A 26,421-nucleotide genomic window follows, 5' to 3' on the forward strand; every position below is an offset into this window, starting at 1 on the left:
ATGCAGTCTGATTATTTACTAGTGATGTATGTGGGGGGTGTGTACTTGCATAACTCTAGATGTTAGACTTCCCTTATACTTGGATCTTACCAAACAGACAAGAAAAAAATTCCAAATGTAAAAGGTAAAGCTGTTGTGAAGATCCTTCCTTCCAAAACAAGCTGGATATTTTATTGCACATACCTTGTGGAGATTATTTTAGTCAAAATGTTACATTTGACTCCAATTCTTACTCTCTTCATACTGTTGAAGAGTAAGGAGACGTTACATGATGCTACCCACGTTCATAGTCACTGAAACAACAGGCAGCTGAGGAAAGATGCTGGTGATGGCAGCAACGCTTGAAGTTTTTTATCTTCCAGATTATGTGGCGGGAAAAATTAAGTCCCTAAATCATCTGTGAAAGCTTAAATCCCCTTGATTTTAATAGGTTGTAATAATTTTTATTAAAGTGATTGATGAGAGAACTTTTGCCTTTCCAAATACTGAAAATAGTTGTTCCTGGTGGTTATGCCTGAAATGGAAATAAGGACCATGGTTCATGCTTTTTAAGGTTTATGTTTTTTCCAGGTTGACAAGTCTGGTATTTTTTACTATCTTACTGTAGCCTTGTGTGTTTTCATGGGAAAAAAAATTCTCAGTGCAGTAGGTTGCTTTTTCCAGAAACATTAGTTTGTTGTATTTTTCTACCATTTATAATGATTTTACACTTCCAGATTTGAGCGTTGTTTTCAAAGACAACCTGCTGTCCTGGGTATTACAGATGATAATTCCCCTGTGCTGTAGTAGTTAACTTAGTAATGGAAAATTTTATATGAGGACATTTTACAAACAGAACATTGTGGAGTAAAAAACCAGACAGGCATTTCTTTGATAAATCATAGCCGCTGCTGACTGGTATGGATTTTAGGTATTCTTCCGGTAACTGATATGTGGTAATACTGAAATCAAGACCCTCTGAAGCTGACAATGTCTGTGTGGTAAGTGCTAGGCACTATGAAACTACCGAAGATTCATTTGCAGAAATGGTTTGTCTGCCACCAATGTTGCTGAATTCATGAGAGAGATGAAGAGTTTGTTGCATTCATTTTGTCATTCCTATACAGCACCTGAATGTTGATCTATTTTCATGTGAAAAAACAATTCTTGACAAATTGATAGGTGGTTCCTGAATTTTCCAGTTGAGATAGTGAAACATGAATGTTGATTTTGTACAAAGCTTAGGGCTGTACTCTTTGTGCTCGGATCTGAAAACTGCATTTAAAGAAAAATAGCAGTAAAAAGCCACATATATATTGCTCTTAAGCTTTACAGTCTCTGCCAGTCTTCAGATCCTCCTTTATGCCCGTTGCTGGTTTCTGATCCTGTTCGATTCTCCAGGGGATGCGGGTGCAGAGCCCCTTCAGCTGGCTGCACCGTTCACATCCCTCTGTCCTGGCCTCCTGCCTGGCACCCTGAGGCTCTCTCCCCACCTCACCTTGTAGATTCTCTGACTGGAGGATGGGATCTGAAAGTTACATGGCACAGGGTAGGGTGCAAGAATCTGTTGAGCAGATGCGAGTATTGCAGTTCAAGGTACCATTTGCATATATGTTCACAGAAAAGGTAATTAAAATACGGTTGTGATTATAAGGTAGAGATCCCTCATACTGTTTTGTAATATGTTGCATGTAGACTGCTGCTTTTTGGTTGACAGCATGATTTCTTGATTTTCTGATAGTTAATATTTTCTTATAGTTAATAGTTTGAGGCTAGAGAAGATCAACTGATACCACTTTAGAGGCAAGTACCAGCCAACTTTCATTGCAATTGTGTCATGATCCAAGAGCAGGCTCTGGTTTCGATAATTTTTATACCAGCATGTTTTGGGACTGAGTATTCCTGGACTTGCTGAAATACTGTAGTGCTGCACAAGTTGCTGGGCTTGGCAACTATTTTGTTTTTCTTAATGAAAAGACAACTCCTACAATTTGTTTCCAAGCGAGAATCTGCCTCAGTGACAATTGGGTTTGTTTGCTATTTTTGTTGGGGGGGGGTTTTTTAAGATGTAAATCTACAAAATTTTGAAATATGGGAATTTGAGTGAAAGAGGCTGTAAGCTGGTTATAATTACATAATATTAATTTTAATAATTTTTGACATCTTTTTGTTGCTTATGAGGATGTATATGACTGTTGGAAGCATACGTACAAGTCTGAGTTTTCTAACCAAGACAGCACTTTCTTCATTATTTTTAATGTTTTTATAGTAAGAAATGTATTGTTTGTTTGTTAAATGTTATTAGTGTAGGAAAGTCAGATTCAAAGTAGACTTTAAAACTTTTTAGGCTTTCTGAAAAAGGGTAAGCATCATAAAAGTCTATAAAAGACAGCAGATGACATGTCCAGTAGGCAACTACAATCACATCTAGCATCTCAGCAAGTGGAGTGACATCTGATTTATTCTTTCTTCACCTAGTAAGGGTACACTTGCTCAGGTTTTAGGAGAGTACAAATCATGCAATTGAAAGTGCAGCTTTTCTTATCCTGACAGTCAAAATCCCATTATTTTGTGTTTTGCGAATTACCTAATTGACTTATTATATAACACTTTGCTTTTTAACATTTTATTGGAGATGCACAGCATCATTTAAACAAACATTTGTGTGAATGAGGCATCCAGAGATGGATGAATGTCTGCAAATCATCTGCTAAAACTCAGCTTCCTGGTTTCCAGTACTGAATTTTGAACAAAGTTTTCAAAGTATGATTTTTCTTATGTTTTGATGTAGGTGAAGCTTACTGTGGAGTTACTGGTCTATCTTTGGGGGCTTTTTTCTGTGACTGAAAACAGTAACTTACAACCATATTGTCCCAAAGATGAAGCCTGCAAACTGCATGATTTTTACAGGACCTAGGGCAAAGTAAGAAGATGAAACAAGTGCTGCAGAGTGTCTGGATTAAAATGCCCCAAATGTTTGCCACGATAAATAACAGTGGAAGAAAACTACTCTCATTCTTAAGAGTATGGACTGGTTCTTTGTAGGCTCATCCTGCAGGTCTGCCCGTAGGGATAGACTTGTTCCTTCCATCAGCAGGGCCCCTACAGAGAGCTAGGTTACTTGTGCAATTTGCTAAACTAAGGCAAAAAGCGCTGGTCCAAATAAATGACTCTGCTTTTTATGTAATACTGCTTACTAAAATGGAAGTTTTAATAGCATCATTAGTAAGAGCCACTGACACTATTTTTACATAAAAATTGAAACTGTTGCTACAAATAAAATGGACCTTAGTAACTCTTAACATTCCTAATTTTTTTTCTGAAGAAGCAAAGCCAGGTTTAAAGGTGAAGGAAAGAAAGGGTCTCTTTTTAACTGTTGCAAGTGAACCTGTTTTGGGAATGTAAACAAGATACAAGAGTGGAGAGAAGCTGCTGCTGAACTGCAGTTTTCCACTCTTTGTGCCCACTGTGCAATCAAATTGTGAAGTTTGTGACTTTTCTCTCACAGTGCAGGTTTCAGTTGCAAAAAACTTAATGCTTTATAAAATGCAAATCAATACTCATGTAACAAGATCTTTAAATATCAGTTCAGAGCAACAGCTTTAGTTACTAATTAAGCCCTGTCCTGTTTTCCCCCCCAGCCATCAGCCTGCCACTTGCTGTGATTCTTGATTATCCCACCCCTTTTAAGCGTGTTTGGGAGTGACTATAGAGGAATTATATTTCTGTCATCCCTAATACTGACTCAGTGGTTAATTCCGGCTTTACACTTCTGTAAGAATCCCTATCTGCACTCTGCCAGGATTCCCTTTGGGATTCCTCCCTGATTCAGGCTTTGATGCAATGACCATCCCTGTTGGGACTTCATTGGCCAGAGACTGCTGTAATGTGAACACATGCCAGTTACGCTTCTGCTGTGCCTGGCACGTGAAGACTACATGTCTCACTGTCTGCAAATACTGGGTAATCTGCTTGCCTGTTTCAGTGAGCCGCAAAAGGTTCCTGCCTATTTGGTAATTTGTCGGAAATAATGTGTAAAAGGAGTTGTGTGTTTCACTTCCCATGTGTGCTGAAGTCTTTCATGTGTATGCTGGGATCTTGTACAAGAGTTAAATGAATCGCTACAGTATTGGCTGAAGTGTGAAATACTGTGAATGAAGAAATTGCCAAAATCATTCCTGGTACCATACAGCATATTGCTTGCATTCAGCATATTGCTTGCCTTTACCTTTAAATTACGGGAATCACTCTTAGCAGTGAGCTTAAGTTGAATAGGACAGTATATCAAAATACCTGCAAAGAAATCTTAATGATAACACAAGGCAGCTCACTAAAATTCTTGAGACTGTGTATGATTTTGTTCTGGAATGCTGATGTTAGTAGCTTAGCCATGACTTGTCCCAAGTGCAATATTAGGAATTTTTAATGTAATCTTTTCTACTTGAATACAGTCTATATAAAATGTTAAATGTCCTATATTCCTTAAAAGATATGGGATCAAATTTCTTTCCAATAAATCTTCAGTTTAAAAACAAAAATACAAGTCTGCTTTGTTGTCATACATACTGTGAAGACTTAATTGAAATTGCAACCACCATCATCTATTAGCTGATTTTTGAAGAGAATTCTTGCAGTCTGTTTTCTGAGAATTGACGTGAGGTTAGTTGTGGTTGCTGCTGTTTGAGTCCAGCACTTCATAAATGCTAGCATTAACACATGAAGAAATACGGTTCTATTTTAAGTTGCAGCCTTCTGAAATAAGAAAGTCTGTGCAGCTTCTCCCTCTGTTTCACCAACTGGTTTCTTGGTTTGGACATCAAGACCATTTTCACCTGTCTGTATTTGCTCTCCCAAGTGTAAAGATGGATACAGACCTAAGAAGTTTTGCATGCTAATGGTTTCTATTGCTGACAGAACGACTAAGTTCTGGAAAGTTGAAAAGCAAAATTTAACATCTAAAATGCATTTATAAAAAAGTATGCAGTAGGCTTGGTTTATGTACTAGAGCAAAAGTGATGCCAGAGAGATATCTGGTACACTTCCTGAGTTCTCTACTTGCACTTCTTGTCCTAGTCATCAACCTAAGGCTTAAATAGATGTCAATGAACTGAATCAGACAAAGTGTTTTTAAGGTTTAAAGGTTTCTGGAGGTGTCTACATGTTAGAAGCTGATCCCAGCAGCTTACAGTCTGTAGCCTCAGGTAAAAGCAGGTTCATGTTCCCACAGTGTTGTCTTTTGAAGCAATATACAGTCTAACTGCACTTAGGCAAGCTCTAAATACTCACAGGAATAACTTTATGCTGTCATGAAATTAAAGATGGAATAAAAATTTAAATGCCCCATTTTTATTTAAGTTGTCCTTTGAAATGCATAATTTTCCAAACTGGAACTATCTACAGAAAATAGCTTAAGCATTTCTAATTCCAGAGGATGCATAGTGCCTGTAACAATCAAGGAATGTAGTGGACCGCCTAATTCCACTGTGGACATGTGATACAGTGTGCCTGAAGCAATCTTCTGATCTGGAGCACCCACACGTGCGAGGCCAACACAAATTGTGTCTTCAGTAATTTCTGTAAGAAAAAAATTAAATGCTTAATTTATTGACTAATAGTTCTATCATATTATAAAGGAGAAAGTACTCAAAATGCTTAAACCTTAACACAGCTTTCTTAAGTCTCCAATTAATGAATCATAGGAGTGGCCTAGAAAGAAGCTTGTGCTTCAAAGAAAATAAAGCTGTATCTTGGGGATGTTTATAAGCAAGAATAGGAGGACAGCAGAAGTAGAATGCAAAATTCATTTAGGAAGTGTGTTCACTTTGAGCAAACTGCTTCCGATTCATTCTATATAAAGGATGAAATGAAAGGATTTTAATTTTAACAGGAAAGGATTTTTAATTTTAAGGAATACACTTTTAAAAGGAGGAAGATAGCTAAATGTATTTCTATTAAAAACAATTTTTCTGTGACACAACAGAGTCATCTTTATAGCTGCTGTGATTTCACCCTTGGTCTCAATAAACATCTTTCACAGTTTGCTCTTGACCAGTGTTAAGAATTCAAGCTCAAAATCACAGTTCTGCATTGTTGGGTTAACCTAGATTCATGCTGGTATTCATGTAGAGCAGTGTGTGACCAGCCTAAATAAAACGTAGCAGAGATTTTTGAAGCTTGACTGATCTAAAATGCTCAGAATCCTCCTGCCTCCTGCAACTCTAAAGGATCAAAGAGCTCCCAGTTAAAGATAAATACAAACAGCACAGGGTCACCAAACTGAGGCTTTGACTAAACCTCCAGGAGCCACTAGTGCTGGTTCATCTGTGCTCACTGAACTACACTACACTATCTTCAAGCTCTGCCAAATCCATCTCATGACTAGGATTAAAGGCAGCCCAATTCCACTGCAGATCAAGAGAATGCTAAGATTAAGAGGAAGGGAGTAGAGTTCAGAGGCTCATCAATAAGTGTGACTTGAGCGGGGTAAGCAGCAGATAGAAATGTTGCAGTAATAGTACCAGGTTCTTCTCCTTGGAGCCTCCTGTTTTGAATAATGGCAAGAAGCTGTTCTGCAGCTTGATTCACACTCATGTAGCGTGGTGGCTCATAAATCTTTTTTCCTCTGCAGGGAAAGAAAAATAGAGAAAATTAACATAAACCCATTTCATTATCCCTAGCGTTCTTACAGGTTATTTCAAGAAACCTCTAGACCAACGGATTGAACTGAAACAGGCCCAGGCTCTCAGGCTGGGCCTTTTGGACGAGAATGGAATTTTTAAGGAAGACAGAAGACTCTTGTGCTCTCACCATGTCTGTGAGATGGTAGATTATTTGAGTCTTAAAAGCAAGTTCAGCTGCTGGAAGCCATGTGCAGGTTTTGCAGCTAATCCTGAAGGATGCATTAGACTTAAATTCAAGGGCAAGCTACTGTTTTTCTGTCAGATGCCCCGTAGACAGATGATTACAGACTAGAAATATATTCTTAAATGAAATGCTGCTTTCCTTGCCAACTGTGGGTTCAGTCAAACAGATTTTATTTTGAAACTCCAGAATAAACAAACCTCAATGATACCGGGAGACTTCACAAATGTTAATTTAGACCAGAGTTACAGCATGCATATAAAGTAACCATTTATATTCACCGCTTCAAACATACAGATTGCAGAGAGATGATTAAGATGTGGCAAGAGCTTTTTTGAATACAGTTAAATGAACTTAAGAGCATTTTCTATATATTGCTTATTTGGCTGTTCAAAAAAGGTGGTGGTATGTATTCAGTACTCCACACTGTTTCTAGCCAGTGTAAGGAAGAATTAAGTCAGAACACTGTTTCAGCTATTAATCTATTTCAGGATGGGGCAGAACAGTAGCAAAATAACAATTAATTTGCCAAGCAGAAAGCTTAACCCCATTCTGACTCAATACTTCTCACAGAAACAGTTAGAAAAAAAATTATGGTCTGCTGCAACTTCGTTCAGTTACTGTAAATAAAGCCAGGCCCTACTGTAATGAACAAAAAAGTTTCACTCCTTGTAAGAAATGAAAGACTGTGGCCAGCGGGAAGGAAAACAGGAGAAGGCAGGTAAGTTCAGTATTAGACTATGGACAAAGAGCCTTTATTCCTTGGACAAAAACCCCTTTGTAAATACTCCGTGTTTCTATATATTTTCAAAATGGTGACTCACTTCATTAGATTCTCCAGAGACTGCTCCTTGACTTTAATATCTGTAGAACAAAACATATTAAAATCTAGGTTCCTTACAAACTTCCCAATTAGTTTACTGTGTAGGTAAAGCTTAATTTAATTAGCAGACTATATACACTTCATAACAACATTTTAGCTATTACAGGAAAAAGGAATATGGATTACATTCTACTGTTTCATCTGTTAATCACAAAGTATTGTGATTTTATGCCTGTGATTTTACCCAAAGATAGGGCAAGTCTCACAGATTTCAGAGCAACTTAGAGGAATAAAAATAACAACTGCTAAGTATACGACTAGCAGGAATATTTACCACAGAACAGCTAAATGCCAGCATGTTTACGTACACCAGGGTATTGAGACTACTCTTAAATTATGAGTACACTGTGGTCAGAAAAGGTAGAACAGTGTGACTGACTGACAGTGATTACATCACTGCCATGCAGGAAACTTTCGTTAGCACTTCCTTCCCGTCCCAATCAAAATTTAGAACAATCTTCTTGATTTGGGCAGAAAGAAAAAAGAGAAAGGGTCAGGTAAGACTCTGCACATCTGCAATTTTATGAAACTCTAATTGAGTACAATCTCTCCAAGAGGCAGAGGAATGTTATCTATATTCAAATGCCTCCAGAATACCAGCACAGTGAAAGCTGGATACATTTCAATCTTGATTTTTTTAAACAGCATTGCCTAAGTTATATGGTCAGCTCCTAAACCAAAGTGACTCTAAAGAAAGGGGTTTAAAATGCAAAGCTGCAAATTAGTGCGCAGTTTACCAAACTGTTTATATGTCCATGAAGTTGCTTTGAATTCAGAAGTTTACCAGCACTAACCTTTTTTATGTCACATTTGCTTATTAGTAATCTAGTCTAGCTGGATAAACAATCAATACATAGACCAGAATGGCCAAGCAGTATTAAGGGAACAATTAATTTGGAAATTGGTAGTTTTCAGCTGTGAGCTACAATTAGATGTCGGTACCACAGCTGTCCCTAAAATGTGAGATTTATAGTTCAATTTTACTGTTGCAAAATTTTTACTTTCTCACTACCACATAAAAATTTAAACATAAAAAGGGAGGTTGTAGAAATTATGATACAAAATATCTAAAAAATACTTTAACATCCCATAGTTGTAATAATCCTTGTTTAAAACACTTGTGAAGTCATCCTTCTTTAGAACAAATTACCAGAATTCCGATTTTTAGCCAATTTTTAAAACAAGCAACTTTCAAGGCATTGGAAAGTCTGATGTGCAGTGATGCTTACACATTTAAATTGTTTCCTGCTCAGGATTCCTCCAGTTACCACAGACTTTGTTTTTACTTAAAATATTAATTTATTTGGCACGGAGAGATCCCAGCTGTGTCTGAAAGATGATACAGAGCGGTATATGATTATATATACAAATATGCTAGTGCCTTACAGTTTATACGCAGGCAGTTCCATAATCTTTAAGGAGTTACCTAGCCTAGCAGAGTTACTCAGACCATGGCTTTCAGCGGAGGAGTGTTGGGTAGGATACAGATCAGGCGGCACCATGGGAGAGCCTCTTTCAGCTCCATGATCAGCAAGGATTTTTTACAGCACTGAAGCTTCTCAGGTGAAAATCACCTTTTGCCAAAACATCCTTAGATAAGATAATTTAGGAAAAAGACTATCACCTTACCAACCAAAATGTGGTTACATGTATGATTTAGCTTCCCAGGAAGTCAAACGTGCTGAGCTTTAACCTAATTAAGTCAATAAAAGATAGCTGCTAGTCACTGCAATCTAATTTGGATCCTGAGCTTGATCCAGCTTAAAATCACACTGATTTTTAGAGCAAATATGGGCCTCCTGCTCCTATGTGACTTCTACAAAGGCATCATTTCTTACAAATTTTCTGAAGAGGAATTAAGAAACTCCCAGCTGCTATAGCATGGACAATGGCTGAAGTGTTAGTCCACATAACTCTAATGTTCCAATTTTTGGTATGTTTTCAAAGACATAAGTTAGCTAAGAACATTTGTTTAATCACAGACTTCATCTCACGCCTATCACACTTGCTCTGGATGCCACGGAAGATTGTAGCTAAGGAACGGGGGTAGCTGCCGCTTACCAAGTAAGCACAGTGTGTGCATTCCATTCCGCCTGTTCTTCACGATCTTGTCAAAAAAGCTCTCTGGCTTCCATGTATCTGTCCAGAAAACTATAGAAACTGTCTCTCCAAAATTGTACAACTGTAAAAAAAAGCAAATGCAATAACACACATACACAATAAGAAAAAATTAGTAGAGCATACAAAAAATGCTATGAAAATCATTAACTGGGAACACTGAAAAGTCCTGAGCCCAGTTAATAAAGAAGTTGCATACCACAGAGAGAATACTCTCCTATAAGATGCTTAAGTTTGCTCTTTTATAAATACACAATAGAACACTGCATTAAAAATAATGCTTCCTTTTAAAAAAGCTGCCCTGTGCTTCTCTGTCTCTTGACTAGTTCTAGTGCATTTTTTTGCATTCCCTTCTTTCTTTTAAACAAAGTCTGTAATTACTGAACTGTTTTTTCTTCTTCATAATAGAGATGTGCTGCTGTTCTTTTGCTCTCCAAACAGCAAGCATGTTACAGAATGACTAAGACTAATCTGTAAAGCTTTTACCTCCGTCTGCATTCACCTCTCCAGTGTGTATTAACCAACTTTCGATCTACCTTCTATTCTTTGTTACTTAATTCTGAAGTCCTTTTAAAGGCAAAACTTTGTAAGACTAGTGCAAAAAATATTATTTCTTATTTTGATTAAGGCTAGGTAACTTCTAATAATGCTGTAATACTTACAATATTTTGATTCTACTGATAAAGTAGTATTTGTATCAAAACAACACTTTCCCACAGATGAAAGCTGTACCATGCAAAAAGAAGTTACAAGTCTAAAGAGACAGTGGATATAAAGATCTGAAGACAGGGACAGATTGTGCATGAAGCAGAAAGGTGCAACATTTTCTATGCACATATGGTAAGAAGAATATTGTTAGCAAATTCTGTGTCAAATGTGCTCAATGATTTTATTCTCAATTACTATTTATTATTGTAAATCCCTAATCTTGGTGAAGACATTCGAAGCAATAGTCTCGCCAGTCATTTCCAGTGATGCAAAAGCAAAAGTCATATGTAACCTAAGGCAGCATTTGGACTGGAATTTTGTGTAACCAGCTTGAAAAAGGGCAAAACCATGCATCAATTTTGGTCAGTTCAGCTCTGGAATGGGGCCACCGCAGATGGATTTTACAGCTTGCCAATATTCTGTCAGCTCATGCCCACCAGAGAAACAAGGGCTGTACGGACAAACCTCCCTGCCTTCTGTGTAAACCTGGAAGGAAAAACTGCTCCTCCAAGCCCGCTGCAGGAGGCACTGTGCAGGCTGTTAGCAGGGGAGAGGACCCTGTGCAGAAGCACCTCTGGCAGCTCTGTGCCAGTGGGGGATTCCCCTACGCAAACTTATTTTACTGTGGCATTAGGTTGCGGTTTTCACTCCTTTACACTGGCAGAGAAGAATTTGAACCAAAGCAGAAACATGTTTGTTTTCAAGGGACCAAAAGCTCAAATTTTAACCATTCATGCTGACAGGAACAGTGTTTATTCAAAGATTCCTGGACAATTACTGAAAACATTTCCTCTTTTAACTATTTCATTCTAGTACAAGGACAAGAACACACAGCGTACATTTCACAACCTAAAGGTTCTTCCAGTAAACTAAATATAGGTTGAACCAAGTGAATTACTCCTGATGTAACTCGTTAACTATTTCAAGGCTGTGTTCTAACAAAAGAAAAAAACAAGCTATGTTTTGCCTATTTTTCATGTGGCTAGCTAGAACTCTTTCCTTTTTGTACCAAATCTGAAGAAAAACCTGTTAGAACAAGGAGCTTCTCTTTCTCCCCTTCACTGTTAGAGCATCTGGGAGCAAGTGAACCTGTAACCTCACTGGCAGTGTACCCTCAGTCATCAACTGAACTGTCCGGTGCCAGCCTCGCTCACTAGCTTACCATCTGCCACCTGAAAGCCACTGTGGTCATTTCCCAAAAGCAGCAGCCTTTGTTCCGTGCAGAAAGTGGCCTCAATTAACCTCAAATCTTATCCAGTCCCTTTGGCATTTTGATAACCTGAAGGAGAAATCCTTCCATCTCTGCCTTTTACCAAAGAAAAGGATGTGCAGAACTGAGCAAATTGTTACTATCTGATAAGTATTTTGTTAGGAATCAGATCTTTTAAACCATTCTGCCATACATTAAAAACAAGTTGGGCGTTCACAACTTTATACCCTACAGCACTTGTTCTGATTGTTATTTTTCTCTTTTCCACTGATCATTACAAAGATTCTCCATCACCTTTGCCAACAGGAACTCAAGCAAGTTATCCTTCTTGCCCAAGCACTACCAGTCAGATTCACTGAATCTGTCTTTTGTTTACCAGGCTTTGCATTAAAACTGAAGTCTGAATGTCAAAAAAGAAGAAAACATTTTTGTCAGACATGGCCTGACTATTCAGTAGCAATAACTTTAGAATATCTTCACAAAGTATTGAAACAACAGAAAACAGTACTTATAGTCTCACAAAAATACACTTTTTTCTCAGCACCTGGACATCACAGAAGTAGCTTCTACACCAACAAGATGGAATGGGGCATATTTTATTAACCTCCTAGAAATGCCTTTGCAGCTTATACCACTCCACTAGCTAAACTTCTAAAGAATAGATTTCCTAGCATTAATGCATACATATTTTTAATTTAAATTAAGAAGAGAAATTAAAGAGGGGAAGCAATAAATGGATACCCCTATTGCACTTGACTACTTGTAACCAATTACCTTACAAGCACTTCTGCAGACACAAATCATTATTTCTCATCCAGCATTTGATCTCTGCAGACCTGTGACATTTATGCAAACATAGGCACTGCTCTTCCACCAGAGCAAGCCTGCATTAAAGAAGCAACACATAACTGTATCAGAACTTACTTATTTAGCTCTCCTCCTGTACCTCCTGCAGATTCAATTTATTCCTAATACAGTTTCCTGTACTATGTTCTAATTTCCATCTCTTGAAATCTAGCATGAAGGATCAGACTTTCAAGAAAAGCCTTGCTGCAGAGAGAGCAGTAAATAACAAAAATCCCCTACTGTCATAAGGATTCAGCAGTTACAGAGGACAGCAGGTCCACTAGAACCAGAACCCACTGAAATTACAAAATATTCTTTCCACCAACCATCAAAGATTGAATAATTCAGGGCCCCAAAATTCCAGAAATCATGCTTGCCATAGGAATAAAACTGCGACATGTTTGTTAACCAAGGTGTATTACAACACAACTAAGGATTAATGTCATCCTTTGAGATCATTAAGAAGTTTAATAAGACAATAAAGAGCTCTGTATATTTTTAGTAAAGCAATCATGCTGCACAGTTGCTGGCACAGCCTTAAAGAGAGGCAACAGCAAATGAAGTTTCACAGCGGTCTTCTGTGTGCTGCACTCTACATTAAGCAGCTGGGGTTTAGGAGTGGGCAAGACCTGTTCTGTACAAATGAAAACATCTCAAGCATCACACTTGCAGTAATCACAAGATTTGTCAGAGTGTCTACATTCTGCTCAGGCACAAAAGTGCCAGAAGTTCAAAGGGGCTCAGTGAAATGGTTGGACAGACATTTCGTGCTCTCAGCTAGGAAACTAATGTTCTTACCTTCTCCCAGTGCTCAAAAACTTCACAGAAAAATTTCAAAAGGTCATTTTGAAACACCTCAGTCTTTGGAAATACCCCTCCCCCCCGTCCGAGTAGTAATTGGCTTAAGCAAAGCTTTGTGCACTTACATTTTGCAATGCAATAGCTGAAGTCAGGAAAGGAAGCCAGAACTCTCTAATCCAAGGCAATGCTCTGTCTGCTGAAGTTTTCTGCCCCTCACAAAATACTGCAGAAAGCTGTTCTTCAACTCACATTTTCATCACCTCAGAACAAGCTATAACTTTCCCTTTTATTTACGCGCATAATATGAAAGAATGTCTGAAAACTGTTGGTACTGAGGTGCCTGGTTTCAGCTAATATTTTTAACCCTTCTGGGAATGATATTCCTTATTTTACTTGTTTACATAAGCAGAAGTGATTGCTAATTGAGAGGCCTGAATAAACAATGAGAGTAAAAGCACAGTACCATGATCTCAGTTTGGAAAACCTTCATGCAAGTGACATTCCAATGAAACTACTGAGCAACTTCGTTAATGCCCAGTCTGAATAACATCAGACACCTGAAGCTGTCCAGATCAACAGTCCTCACTTAAAATACTGGTGTGGCTAATCACCACAAAAATATAGGGCATAAAAAGAAGGAACAAGCCGAGACTAAATAGGGAAATTAAAAAAGGAAGATCCCCCATCCTCTCTAAAAAGTACTAAAGCAAGCAGGAGGGGAGATGCGAGATAATACTGAAGGTCAGTAGAGCAACAGCTGCAGAGAAACCAAGAAGTAAACATTTCAAAATGCAGACATCTATTTTTATACCATCTTTCCCAGAATTATTGCTGTATCAGCTGCAATGGTGACAATGCAGTTCTTCACTTATGAGCCTATCTCCTTTCCTAAAATTTCAAACAGCTTCAGAACTGGATCCATGTCAGGGGAAGAAGGTAAAAAGGGGTCTTACCGTTATATTTTTCAGGCCTGGCATCTATATACTCATGCAAATGTCTGTAAACCCAGTAGGTTTACACTCAGCTATGTTTCATGTTGAGATGGTCACAGGTTACACTGCAGATAGTTCTTGCAGGACAGGTATGTTCTGCCAATGAAGATACTGCACAACCTGATCATATCCCACCGGCAGACACCAAGGGGCTTTTTCTCAATGGAATTTGGAGACCGTAGAGCATCTTGCATCATCCCACATTGCTTCTTAATAAATCCCAATGAACATGTACAGAAAAGCTAAGTCATGTTTTGTTTATCATTATCATAAGAGTTTTGACATGATGCTGTGCAATGTTCATCCTCAAAAAAAGGAACCTACCAAGTCAGATTTTTTCCCCTTGTCCTCCATAACCAGTTGACAACTCTCCAGACCATAAACATCAGATTTAAGGGCTTCTACTTTTCTTTGTATTACATATTGTTGCCAGAAAACAGCTTAGGAACTAGGAAAATCATCAACAAAGAAGTAGCAATAATCAGTCAAGTTACATTTTTGCTTGTTATTGGTCATATGCAACAACCACAAGCCTAGCTCTAGCCTTTCACACTCTCTTGTTCAGTACCGCAGACCTTTAGCAACTTTGAATACCTCTCATGAGAACCTTCACACGAAACTGAAAGTTTTTACCATTCACACACCAAGGGCTATGACTCCTTTTTCTACTGCAAGCCAACAGATTGGCTCAGCTGTCCCATAAACCTCCAGTACCCTCAGTACATGCCAAAGAGAAAGGAAGTGTGAAGAAAGGGATGTTTGGCTGAGGGAAGCCCACTCCACATGATTGCAGCCTTTAGGAGGCAGCTGAGAGAAATCACATAAAAGCAGCTGAAGGGAACAACACATTTTTCTCCTGGCTGCCTCGTATATCAGCACTTAGGAAGTAGCTATTCCACAAACAGAACAAAATTCAGCTCTCAAACTCCAAGCAAACTTGAACAGGACGGGATTTTCCCTCCAAGGTAATGTCACCTTATCTTTAATAACCTCCTACGACTCTTCCCAGCAATATCTAACAATGATTCCTTCCCACCCTGGTCACTTGAGCTACTAATCTGAAACAAAGGTATCTAAATAGAGAAAACAATCTATTCTGATTAAATGGATGCTTCTGGGTCACATTTGCTGGTGACAAATGGCACTTGGTCAAAGAGCAATTGTGAGTAATGAAGTAGTTTGACTAGCACTGATTTAACCTTTAATTGGTTTGAAAAACAAATGCCAACTTTGAAAAGGCTCTGAAGCTGGTAATAAGTGAGAAAACCAACCAGTGATGGAAAACAGCTTGTTTTAACTGTCAGTGAATAAAAAAACATTTTGTGTAGAGCCCCTCCTATTAGTGCAAAGAGTATTTTTGAAGATTAGGGTACAGAGAAAGGGTGTAACTCAGTGGTTCCGCTCCTGCAGCTACTACAGGTTTTCTATTTGACTATGAGCACAGCAAGTAATGATAGCATCCTTCAGCTTCCTTATATATTAGTAATGCTTTTCTACTTGACACTGAAAATGTACTCACCTGTTCAGTGAAGACTCAATACCATAGTAAGCACTGCTTTTGCATTTAAGGATCAGCTAGTAGCAAAAAGACAAAACTATTTTATAACTGTAATTGCCTTACAGGAATGAACTGGACTGCAAATGAAAAAAATCAAGATGAATCACTGAAAGCAACAAGGGGACATGCAGATGTTTGTTCTGAAGCTATTCAGGTGGAAAGTGGGTATGTCTCAAAGAAAGGCATGTCTTTGCCACGACATGTTTTTTTCCTAGCTACCCTACCAAAATATAAAGTAAATGCTTTCCAAACTAGCGACACCAATCTCCTAGAAATGGATGGCTCATTTTAGTACTTTTTTCTCATCCCTTTGCTTGTCTCCAGCTTTGCATTTTAGTTCTCAATCCTCTTTTTTTACAGTAAAATAATTATCTCAAGCCATTTCAAGTTGCATCATTCCTTCACATGCATCACAGGTCAGTATGATACAGTCTTCCTCATGGGTTTGACCATCCATACTGCTACCTCAAAGATACATTACTAGAACTGGGTTGGAGAGAATTCTGTTCTGAGAGCACCACTCTGGCCAGCGACCTTCCCCAACTAACCCAGGTATCATGCATATTAGGAAGGAAGGAAAAAGGTGTAAATTAGAGATCCCAAGTTTTCTTGCCTCTTTATTCTAGGGCTAAAAGCCCTAGCAATCAGCCCTATTGTGAAAAACTGAGTGTGGGTACAGATAAAGCCACGGATGTCAGGCTAGGCTCTCCCTCTGTTCTCAGCTTGCAACGCTGAATCCTAGTTGGATACAGCCAAGGCAATGTCTTGCTCACAGGGCAGCTGTTGCAGAACAGAGGTAAGCCTGAAACACTAAGCTTTCTGAAGCTATGGAACTACAGCGCAGCTGCTGAGGAGGAAAGCTGAGCTGTTTCACTAGTTACCACCCACTAGAAGTGCTCTCTGAGAATTTCAGCCTTCCTCTGGGGACTTGTGTCCCCCCTCCCTGACGTCGTCCCTGGCAGAGTGATGAACACAGCTCCATGTCAGATTCCAGACAAGAGAGGAGAACATGCTAAGAAGCACTCACAGACAGGCACTTGCCTTGGCTTCTACCCCTGGGCGGTATTAACTTGTTTTTGAGAGAAAAGATCTTCTGCAGCCTTGGGGGGGGGGAAGCACCAACAAACCTGACGCAGTGAAGCACATCAAGAACAGTGTAAAAGAGGGAGCCACAGCAAGTCATAGAGCCTTATGCCCAGTCAGACTAATACTTTGCCAAGTACTGCTATCCCCTGCTTTCAATAGCTATAGCTCATTGTATGAGCCTGTGATACAAAACTAAAAAAACTCCTGTTCTTTGTACAAATGCAATCTTCACCTGTGCTGCCTTTGAAACAGTTGCACTGATTCTGTTAAACAGGTAAGACAGTAAAAAAAAAAAAAAAAGTATTTGAAAATAGATGTTCACGCTTCTTTACAATTTGGCAAGAAATGTATCTATGAATTGAAGGTGACAAACCATCACTAATGCTCTACTGACTTCAGTAACTCACTACTGTACAGGAAAACTGTGCAACTACCAGAATGTTGTTGGCTGCACAGAAACATTGCTCTGATGACAAGAGACGTGTTCTTTTGTGAACAGACTGGGCTGTAGCTGCATTTTACTGAGGGCCTAATCAGCAGTTACAGCTCACTACGCACATGGCTTCCAGAACAGCGTATAAAGGTGTTTCCTGTTTTTCTCTAGTAAGAAAGAAAGAGGTTTTGTATCACAATCAGATTAAAACAAGAAAAAAAGCCAAGCCTTTTCTGTGGTGAAGCAAAAGAGGAATCCCTGCTCTATGTGACAGTAACTTTGCAATTTGAAACACAATAAACTCCAAAACTAAGGAGACAGCCATGAACATAAAGACTGTTGAAAGAAATTACAAACTTCCACCACAACTCTAATTAAATCACAGGCTGCTTTTCTGTAAGATACCCCTCACTTGCTGTTTATGCCTGTAAGGAGCAATGAAGAGTTAGACAGCTGGTTATAATCTGTACGGTAATACAATATGATTGCTGTTTCCTAAAATGCTTTATACAACAACAGGAATGTTGACATGTGAGAAGGCAGCCTCTCTCAAGCCAGAATGGAAAAGGGGACTAATGCCAGAGTGAATAACATCACATTTCCTTCATGGTCTGTCTTATCTGCATGGGACAAGGAAATAGTAAACTAATCTCCAAAACTCTGCATATGTGAAAAACCTTATGGACTGTTTGCAATATATTCCCAGTTAGCTTTCTGCTCTTTTTTTTTAATTAACCTAGAAGTCCTATACTCCTCCTTCCTTTGCCTAGCTGGAGTTGTGAGGGAAGCAAACTTTCAGAAAACTTAGTCACCTGTTCTCTTTGCGAATTTGAGCCTTGCATCTTCCTTCCTAATGAATGTAAAACAACAGTAAAAAGATAGTGAGTAGTAGAAACTACTTGTCAACAGTTTGACAGCAGAAGCACACTTTGCACCACCATGAAGCCAAAAGGGACTCAACTCTTGTGTTACCCGCCCCGCTAAGTGCAGTCATGCGACAGCTGCCATCTGTCTGCTGTTCATGTTGATTTTAGACACCAAGGAGCCTACTTCCTTCCTAAAAGACAATTTTGCCCAAGTCTTACAGCAATAGGCAGGTATCGCTAAGAAAGTGCTGGTGGGAAGAATTATAAAGAACAAGAGTCCTGTGCTGCATTCCCTTTGGCATTAGCATTCACATCTCAGAACAGGTGTCAATGCTATGTTGCTGAGCTGCCAGATCAGACAGGGTTCTCGTGTTTCTAAACTATTCAGATGTGATCGAATCCAGAGATAACACCTAGCTTATTGCAACAGATTTTCTGCTGCTGGGCAGCATTGAAATAAGGCTATTGGAGTTTGTCAGTGTAAATTTGAAGGTGTCAGTTGTTTGTTGAAATTTTAAAAATGGTGTTCTTTTGTGTTAAGCTAGGAAGGAACGCTTCCTCCTTCAGTGATGAAAACTTATTGTTCAAACCCTCAATTCTTGTCTGTAGTATACTCACATTCCTGTGCTTGCTTTCAGTTTTGGTAAAGTGGAAGCCTGGTTTAAAGTTCCCATGCACAGGGAACCATTCAGAACCTTCAGAGGGCAGGTTCTACGTTAAAATAATGAATGAAAACAAGAAGAGGAAGCTTCAAATAATTTATATGTGATTCGTTATAGTACACACACTGCTTTAACATTTTTCACGCAGGAAAAGTAATAAGGGATCTATACATGTGTAAAAGGAAGCAGTGAAGTATTTTCTTGGGGGACACTAGACCTTTTCTACTTTAGCTGTTCAAGAAGCACAAAAACTGTCGTTTGTTCTTATAGACCCTGGCTAGGCAAATCCCTCCTCTCTCAGCAAATGAACACTAAGTGAAGACAGGCAAACCTAGGAGAGAAATAATGCATCATAGACAAGATTTTTGAATTAGTTACTATCTGAGTTGGGCATACAGACAGGCTTATGCATGTATTCCTTTTATGACAAGACCAGCGTGTTTCTCAACACGATAACAACCAAATTTAATTAATTTAATTTATCAGGTGACCATCAGTAGTAGAAGGAAGCCAAGATGAGCAAAGCTTTAATCTGTAAAATAACTTAAATATCAAAGTCTCCTGGGGCAGAGGGAAGTTAGAGAGCAGAGAAGAACAAAAGTGTTATTATTCATTTTCACATGCGCTCATCAAAATGGACTTTTGCTGACATGTAGCACACTGAAAAGGAAGTGTTAACAAATTCTGACAACAGAAATGTGCAGTTGCTACAGATCTTCAAACTTCAGATTGCAACACGCACTGCTACAGCAGAAGACCTCAGCAATTCTAAGCAGCAGTTTTGGAATAGCATATATACAAAAATGTTACCTGTAAACCACAGCAGCCCACTGCATTCATTATTGAAGCATTATGAATGACCTGGTATGGAATCCCCAATTTTACTGCACGTAGTACTAAATCACTGTGTGTTGTGGCCCTGTGTTAAGAAAATAAAGGAATTAAAGATCGAAAAGAGATAGTGACCAAGTGTTACTAGCATTATAGTTTGTTTTGAAAGTAAAATTTTTGTTCTTTGCAACTAGGGCAATGCAGAGGTGCCAAAAGAGCAGCAGTAACTTGACTAATGGTTATGGAAAAGTAAAAACTTCAATAAGGCCTCCTTATGTCATCTTCCCTAGCTGAAAATACAGGCATCCTCAGTACATTATGATTCTTCAGAGCTTTCTGGAATCAATAAAACTGTAACACCAATACAGTTGTTACTTTTTAAAGTAGCTTTGGTGAGTACTTGAAAAGGAAAGTTCCATTTATCCTTTGTCTTCAGTAGGTGTCTGTTGGACATACGTCGAACAGTAAAGGTCAACTCCATTTGGCATAGACTTTTCAACAAAACTCCAGTGTTTTCTTACTCACTGCACAGCCAGGCCTTCTCCCACCTGCACCAGTGCATGCCAGGAAAGCAACACACTCAACAACTTTGAACAGCCTGAGGTAAACCGCATGCAGTACTTGTAACAGTTTATTTAGTCTAAGGATGTTTTTTCTAATATTTAAGCCAAATTACTCAAATTAACAATGCCTAAATTTGAGTTATCAAATTTATTCTGAAAATTAAGAAAATTGTAGTTAAGCTTAGAACTGAGCTAAATTTGGCTCCGGGTCTAATGCTTAATGAACACCTTGCAGTGACTGATGCAAGAATTACTGGGCTTGTAAATTAACACAATTGGGATTAGAGTCCTTCTAATATGGTAACTATATATAGATCCAGCAAATCTTTGAACAGCAACAATGTTCACATACGAATCTTGCTTACATACATGCTAGGCACTTCATTTTCCATGTGAAATATGAAAATGCATCTATGCCTTGCCTAAGCCATCTCATTCCCAAAATGTATCACGCGTTCCTGTGTGGCCATTCCAAAGAAGGAAGCAAGGAAAGAAATAGCATATGCCGATCAGAATAATTAAGTAGGAGGACTGCTTTCACCCTGGCCCGGTTCATTTACCTTAACAGAACTCCCTTGATTTTTAGTCTGATAATTTTGACACTGCATGTCTGACTAGCACCAATCAGCAGATCAGGTGCTTCAGAGTGGAACACAAATGTGGCAGCAGCTGGCAAGGCTGTAAGGATGAATCATTTTAAAAAGAAAGCAAATTCATTGGAGGGAAAAAAAAATAGAGGAATGTGAATTTGCAACATCAGAGACCCCGATACAAACAGGCTCCCAGACGCAGTAAACACCACTTCGGTGAGTAAACAAACTATGCTCCTGAATCCGTAAGCAAAGGTGATTTAAGAATGCCTGCTCAACGATGGGACTAGTTTTATGGCCTTGTATTATTCCCTTTATGTACGCAGGACAAGGAGCACTGGAGGATTTTGTGGTTATGCTAATACTGACCAAGGGATCAGCTGGCTTTATTCACTGAAATTTGCTCCAGCCAGTATTTCCTCCCAGTAGATCTGTCCATAATGACTGTAGCTAAAAGCAGAAGTGCCCTCATGAGCACTTGGCTACTATCAGGAAAGGCTTCATGGAGTCACCCCCTGCACCCAGAGCTATACAAGTATTTTCTGTCACTGATACAGATTTTAAGCTTCCTGGGCAGTAATAACATGAATGTTAGCACCAGGCTAGATGAAGGTGGGCTTTCCAGTATACTGTTAAAATTGTCAGGTTCCTACTAGCACATGCATAGGTGTCACCACATATGCAGATAAAAACTTGCAGTGAACAACAGTGAGAACAAGGGCACACACAGCTTGTTTTACCACTTTAACCATTAACCACCAACACCTGAAGTTTCCTAAGACTGCCAAGTACTCTTCTTACCTGCAAACATACTTGAAACTCTATGATCAGCTGCAGTCACATGGCTTCTATCCTGCTCCTGCATGGCTACTCTTAGGACAGAAACATTCACTACTCTTTGCTAGTAACCTCATGAACCCCAAAATCCTGAAGCTGCAATATTAAGAGCTAAGAACATAAACATATAGAGAGAGGAACCTCATTCACAAAAAGGGTAGTTTTCTGCAATGATGTATAGTATATTAATCAGAATTGAAGTATTTTGGCACTGAAACTAATCATAACTGAGGCAGATTGAGATACTGCTTACAAGTAGCAATTACATTTCAATACATGTAGGTTGTTTTTTTTCATCTTGTGTACTTATATCAGTCACTGGATCAGAGCACAGGGTAAAGGTAATGTGGTTCTACAATCTACATTAATTGTAATTTTAATGTTAACATGCATTGGAAATATAATTAATATTTCTGAAATACTGCATTATCTGCCCATAAGTACCAGTTTAATAGAATGTTCTCCTGCCAATTTTCAACCTGTATTTACATAAATTATCTACTTTTGACAGATGTGCACACTGGTCCTGTTTTTCATAAACTCTATTTTTTCACTCATAAATAGGGTGCTCAGTGATTTGATTTTTCTTGTGCCCCTTAACACTGTGGTATAAATCTTGAATAACCAGCTGGAGACTAAAAGCTCCTCTGTATGGCTTGACATTACAGATTGATGATACCTGACTGAAAAGATAGAAGGAGATCCTTCTGGTGATAGAAAAAGACTATACTTTTCAGCAAAAGTGGAAATAAAAGGCTTAATAAACCAAAATGAGAAGACATTTATAATGACCTAAGTGATTTAAAAAAATAGCATATATCAAAGCAGAAGCACTGTACAACCAACAATCAGTATTAATTCTAAAACAACTGAGCATATAAGCTCCACTTTATAAGTACAAATAGCAACTAAAGGAATACTCTCTGAGAACATAACACATTTCTTAATTATGTGATATCCTAGAATTTCTTCTGTTAGCAGATAAAACCTGGAATAAAATATTCTCTGTAAAAGCTAGCAGGGAGAATGAAATTGTAAGTAACTGCTGAAGGAAAGATTTATACATCCAGGGCATCTATAAGGATATCTGGGCAAGGAAACTCCAAAGCAAGATAAAATGTAGATAATTGCATGTATACTTTTAATGCAATAAAAAATATACAAGGACATAACAAGTGCTTCTGGTCTGAAAATCAGCTTCTTCATAAAGAATTACAGTTATGGAGTATGGCTCCTTCATATTGAAAAAAGAGAGTGATCAAGCTACAGCAATAATTAAAATGTTGCTTTGTCTTACCCAAAAGGATCACCAACCACGAGAAATGCGACATCACAAACATCAGCTTCTTTTAAAATGCTGTCTGCTTCTTGTTCCACCGTTTCTCGGTCAGCCAAAATCAATTCTTTTCCATAAAACTCTTCCTAGAAATTGAAATTAATAAGAAACACCAAAACAAGACACTTAGGAGTGTTTTCATATCTCTCTGGGTGCTCACTCAGGAACACAGACAATGGACACTGGAAAGGCCAACTTTATTATTCTCCCCAGCAGTCCGACCCAGGTCTTAGGGAACCCTGCCTCCTCTTGCAGGAACACCTGAGCTACCCATAAAGCAGCTCCCAAGTTGATAAAAATTAGTTAAGCACATTAGTCTGATACTGACTTGGTTTTTAATACCTTCTCTGGCAGTTGAGGAGCTGCTCTAAAAGTAGGTCAAGCACACCTGCATGCTGAAGGTACCTGGGTGGACTCTAGGTATAGTTAATTTAACAGGTCATCCTACCGTACGGGCTCCCTTCTCAAAAGTCTGAGCCCAACTGCTTAGATTAGTTACAATACTGACATCAAACCAGATACAAATACGACATTAGCTATACCACAAGCCAGTTTTTTAGCTATTTCCTTAGCACATTGTAACTAACCACATCTAAGGAATGATTTCATATTAATCCTTCATCTTCAGTTCTCTGTAAGAAATACTCTACTATGTATACAGGTAAACGTGTATTTGATCATGTTTTTTCTTCAGCAGCTCAGTAATCATTGTGTCTTTCTGTATGTTTTAAATGCCTTTCTTTCCGGAATTAACCTCACACGTATAATAAAACTTCAGTTACTTGCAGAACATGTCTGACCATCCTGAACATATCTGTCTGTAAGTCATGTGTCACCATACACTTCACATGCTCTTTACACGACTAGATAAAGGATTTTTTCCAGGGCATAGACCAAAAAAGGTGGTTTTCTTCTAAACAGCATTCAGAAAATTTGGGTGGTATTACAAATATTAACAAATTGATAAAACTATTAGGTCAGTTATGATCCAGAAAGATTTTCCTCAGACTTTTCCTGTGACTTCAGTGATAGCTTCATTTTTGCCCACAAAAAATACTGAATTGACAAGAGAGCCATCACACTTGTACAGAAGTGGAGCAGTGCTTCAATAAGAAGTTCAACCCCATAGCTAGAGTACTAGACCTGGAACCTCTGTCACTGGGTTTGGTTCCTTTTTCTAAAGATTACTTCCTCACCATTTTTGAATCAGTTTCTCTGCCTCTGTAAAATGAGGATTATTTTCCCTGTGAAGCAGACTGCAACCTGTACAGATTCAACAGAAAGAGGACCAAATAAATGTATAAGCAATCTTGTATCTGTGATTCAGAACAGCTGACAGCCACCCTGGAGTACTGCTGAGGTCTATACTAAAACTACAACAAATTTTGACACCCCATGTGTTTTTATTAGGTATCTTACACTAGACGCACATTAGCAAGTAGTACAGCACAACAGGAGCAGATCTATAAAGCAAATCACTTGGTGCTGAGAACTCAGTAACGATGCCACATACATTCTGGCGGGTTTATCATTGGACCAGACTAACTTTAGTCCAGTACTGTAAGCAAAAACACACGGTATTAAGTGCATTCCCAGAAGCACACATTTCATTTTGTTTTCATCTAATGGAATCCATTTCCATGCTTTGAGACTGCTCCACAATGGAAATCAAAGCACATTAATTAGAGAATATATAAAAAGCACTCTCTTGACAAAAATTAAAATGTACGCTCACCGAGAGGTCACTGGGTCCAAACAGTTCTTTCACCAAACTGAGGGCCAATTTAGATGGTCAACATCAAATAGCTTTTAATCTATGTTTTAGGCCAACAAGATAATCTAAGCCTGTCATGTAATTTGAATTTTGAGATCTGATTTTAAAAGCACCAGCACAAGAGGATTTCTATAAAATCCCTGCAGGAGAAAAAAATCTGTTCTTTATCTCTTGAAAGCTTTCCCACAATTTTTCACTTTGCTTGACTGACCTTCAGATTACTACATAACCATTCAGCATTGTCACTTGTATGTGAACTGGGCTGTATTATCAACACTTGGTGATTAATTCCTATCTTCCCTCTTAGGCAGCTTCAGATAAGACAGCATCTTTTACTTTGTTTTTATTGATCACTTTTCCCAATTACCTCATCTTTGGGACTTCAAGGTTTCCAAAACACTTAAACCAATAAAACCCAAACCAAATATAACCAAAAATAACCAGGCCAAAAATATTCAGCATTTTTCTATTTGTCAGTGTTTTATTTTCAACTAGCTAGGAATCCATCTCTTTTTTTTTTTTTTTTTTAATAGCAAATGGAGATTTTTCCAAAGTAAAAATATCCAAGTAATCATTTGTGCTTTTTATTGTATTTGCAATTTCCCAACTACCCAACAACAAAAAATGTTTTGTTTTGAATGGATTAATTTCCATTCAGATTGCTTCAAAGTACTAAAAAACACAGAAAAACATTGAGAGTATCATCATTTCAAAACACAGTAGAGATACCAGACATGGCTGCAAATATTCTAGCCAATCTTGTATTCGGAAAGCACACAATTCTGACTACATGCTAAAAACCTCATGTGCTGTATGTACATGCACAGAAGTACATTATGGCTACACAGCATCCAAGACCCAGATGCCATCTCTGGATAGTGCATCACCTATACAGCTTATTTGGAGGCGAGATCCCTGTTCTGTGGGTAGGTAAGTTCTTTTTTTGGTATGATTTCAACATTTATTTTTCTATGATCAGTGAACCCATCAGAGTTACAATTTGTATACTTTTACTACTGTTGGCTTCCATAAAGTGTGGTTACTAACACACAGCTTATCTCCATGTTGTTCAACAGCCCATCTTTGACTGAACGGTGTGTGTCCTGGCAGTCTCAGCACGGTGACATGGCTTGGCCCACAGGGAAACGTGAGACGGTCAAATTATTATTCCCAGTAGGCACGACACCTCAGGCTGATACCGAGGTCCAAGGCTCCCAAACATATACTTTTCTGGTACATCTTTTGATTTGGCTGTTTTTAAACAGATCGACACTTTTCTAACCAAGTTCTCCAGTATTTCAGGATCTCCATACTCTGTTAGAATCTGAGATAAGAACTGGTGTCAACACTTGGAGGCAGGAAAATTTTATTTTCGTTCCAGTCTTTTCCCAGGGCAGTGAAACAACGCCTCCCATGAGCAACCTACCAGCGCTTCCTTGCCCACCGTGAGCACGGACGTGTAGGCCTCCAGGTACACCCTGCCGCAG

The 26,421-nt window shown here is 38.5% G+C and overlaps 1 protein-coding gene across 1 annotated transcript; it reads right to left on the reverse strand.

Annotated features, from left to right (window-relative positions):
- Positions 1-5,303: 5,303 nt before the first annotated feature.
- DPH5 (diphthamide biosynthesis 5) lies at positions 5,304-26,411 on the reverse strand (the record flags this gene model as incomplete). Its single annotated transcript, XM_010075738.1, has 7 exons — positions 5,304-5,553; positions 6,498-6,601; positions 7,665-7,704; positions 9,785-9,905; positions 19,814-19,922; positions 23,122-23,246; positions 26,361-26,411. Coding segments are annotated over 7 exons (774 nt in total), but the record flags the coding sequence as incomplete, so codon positions are not given.
- Between the last annotated feature and the right edge of the window lie 10 nt (positions 26,412-26,421).

The sequence above is a fragment of the Pterocles gutturalis genome, unplaced genomic scaffold, assembly GCF_000699245.1.
Source record: "Pterocles gutturalis isolate BGI_N339 unplaced genomic scaffold, ASM69924v1 scaffold42227, whole genome shotgun sequence".
Taxonomy (NCBI): Eukaryota; Metazoa; Chordata; class Aves; order Pterocliformes; family Pteroclidae; genus Pterocles; species Pterocles gutturalis.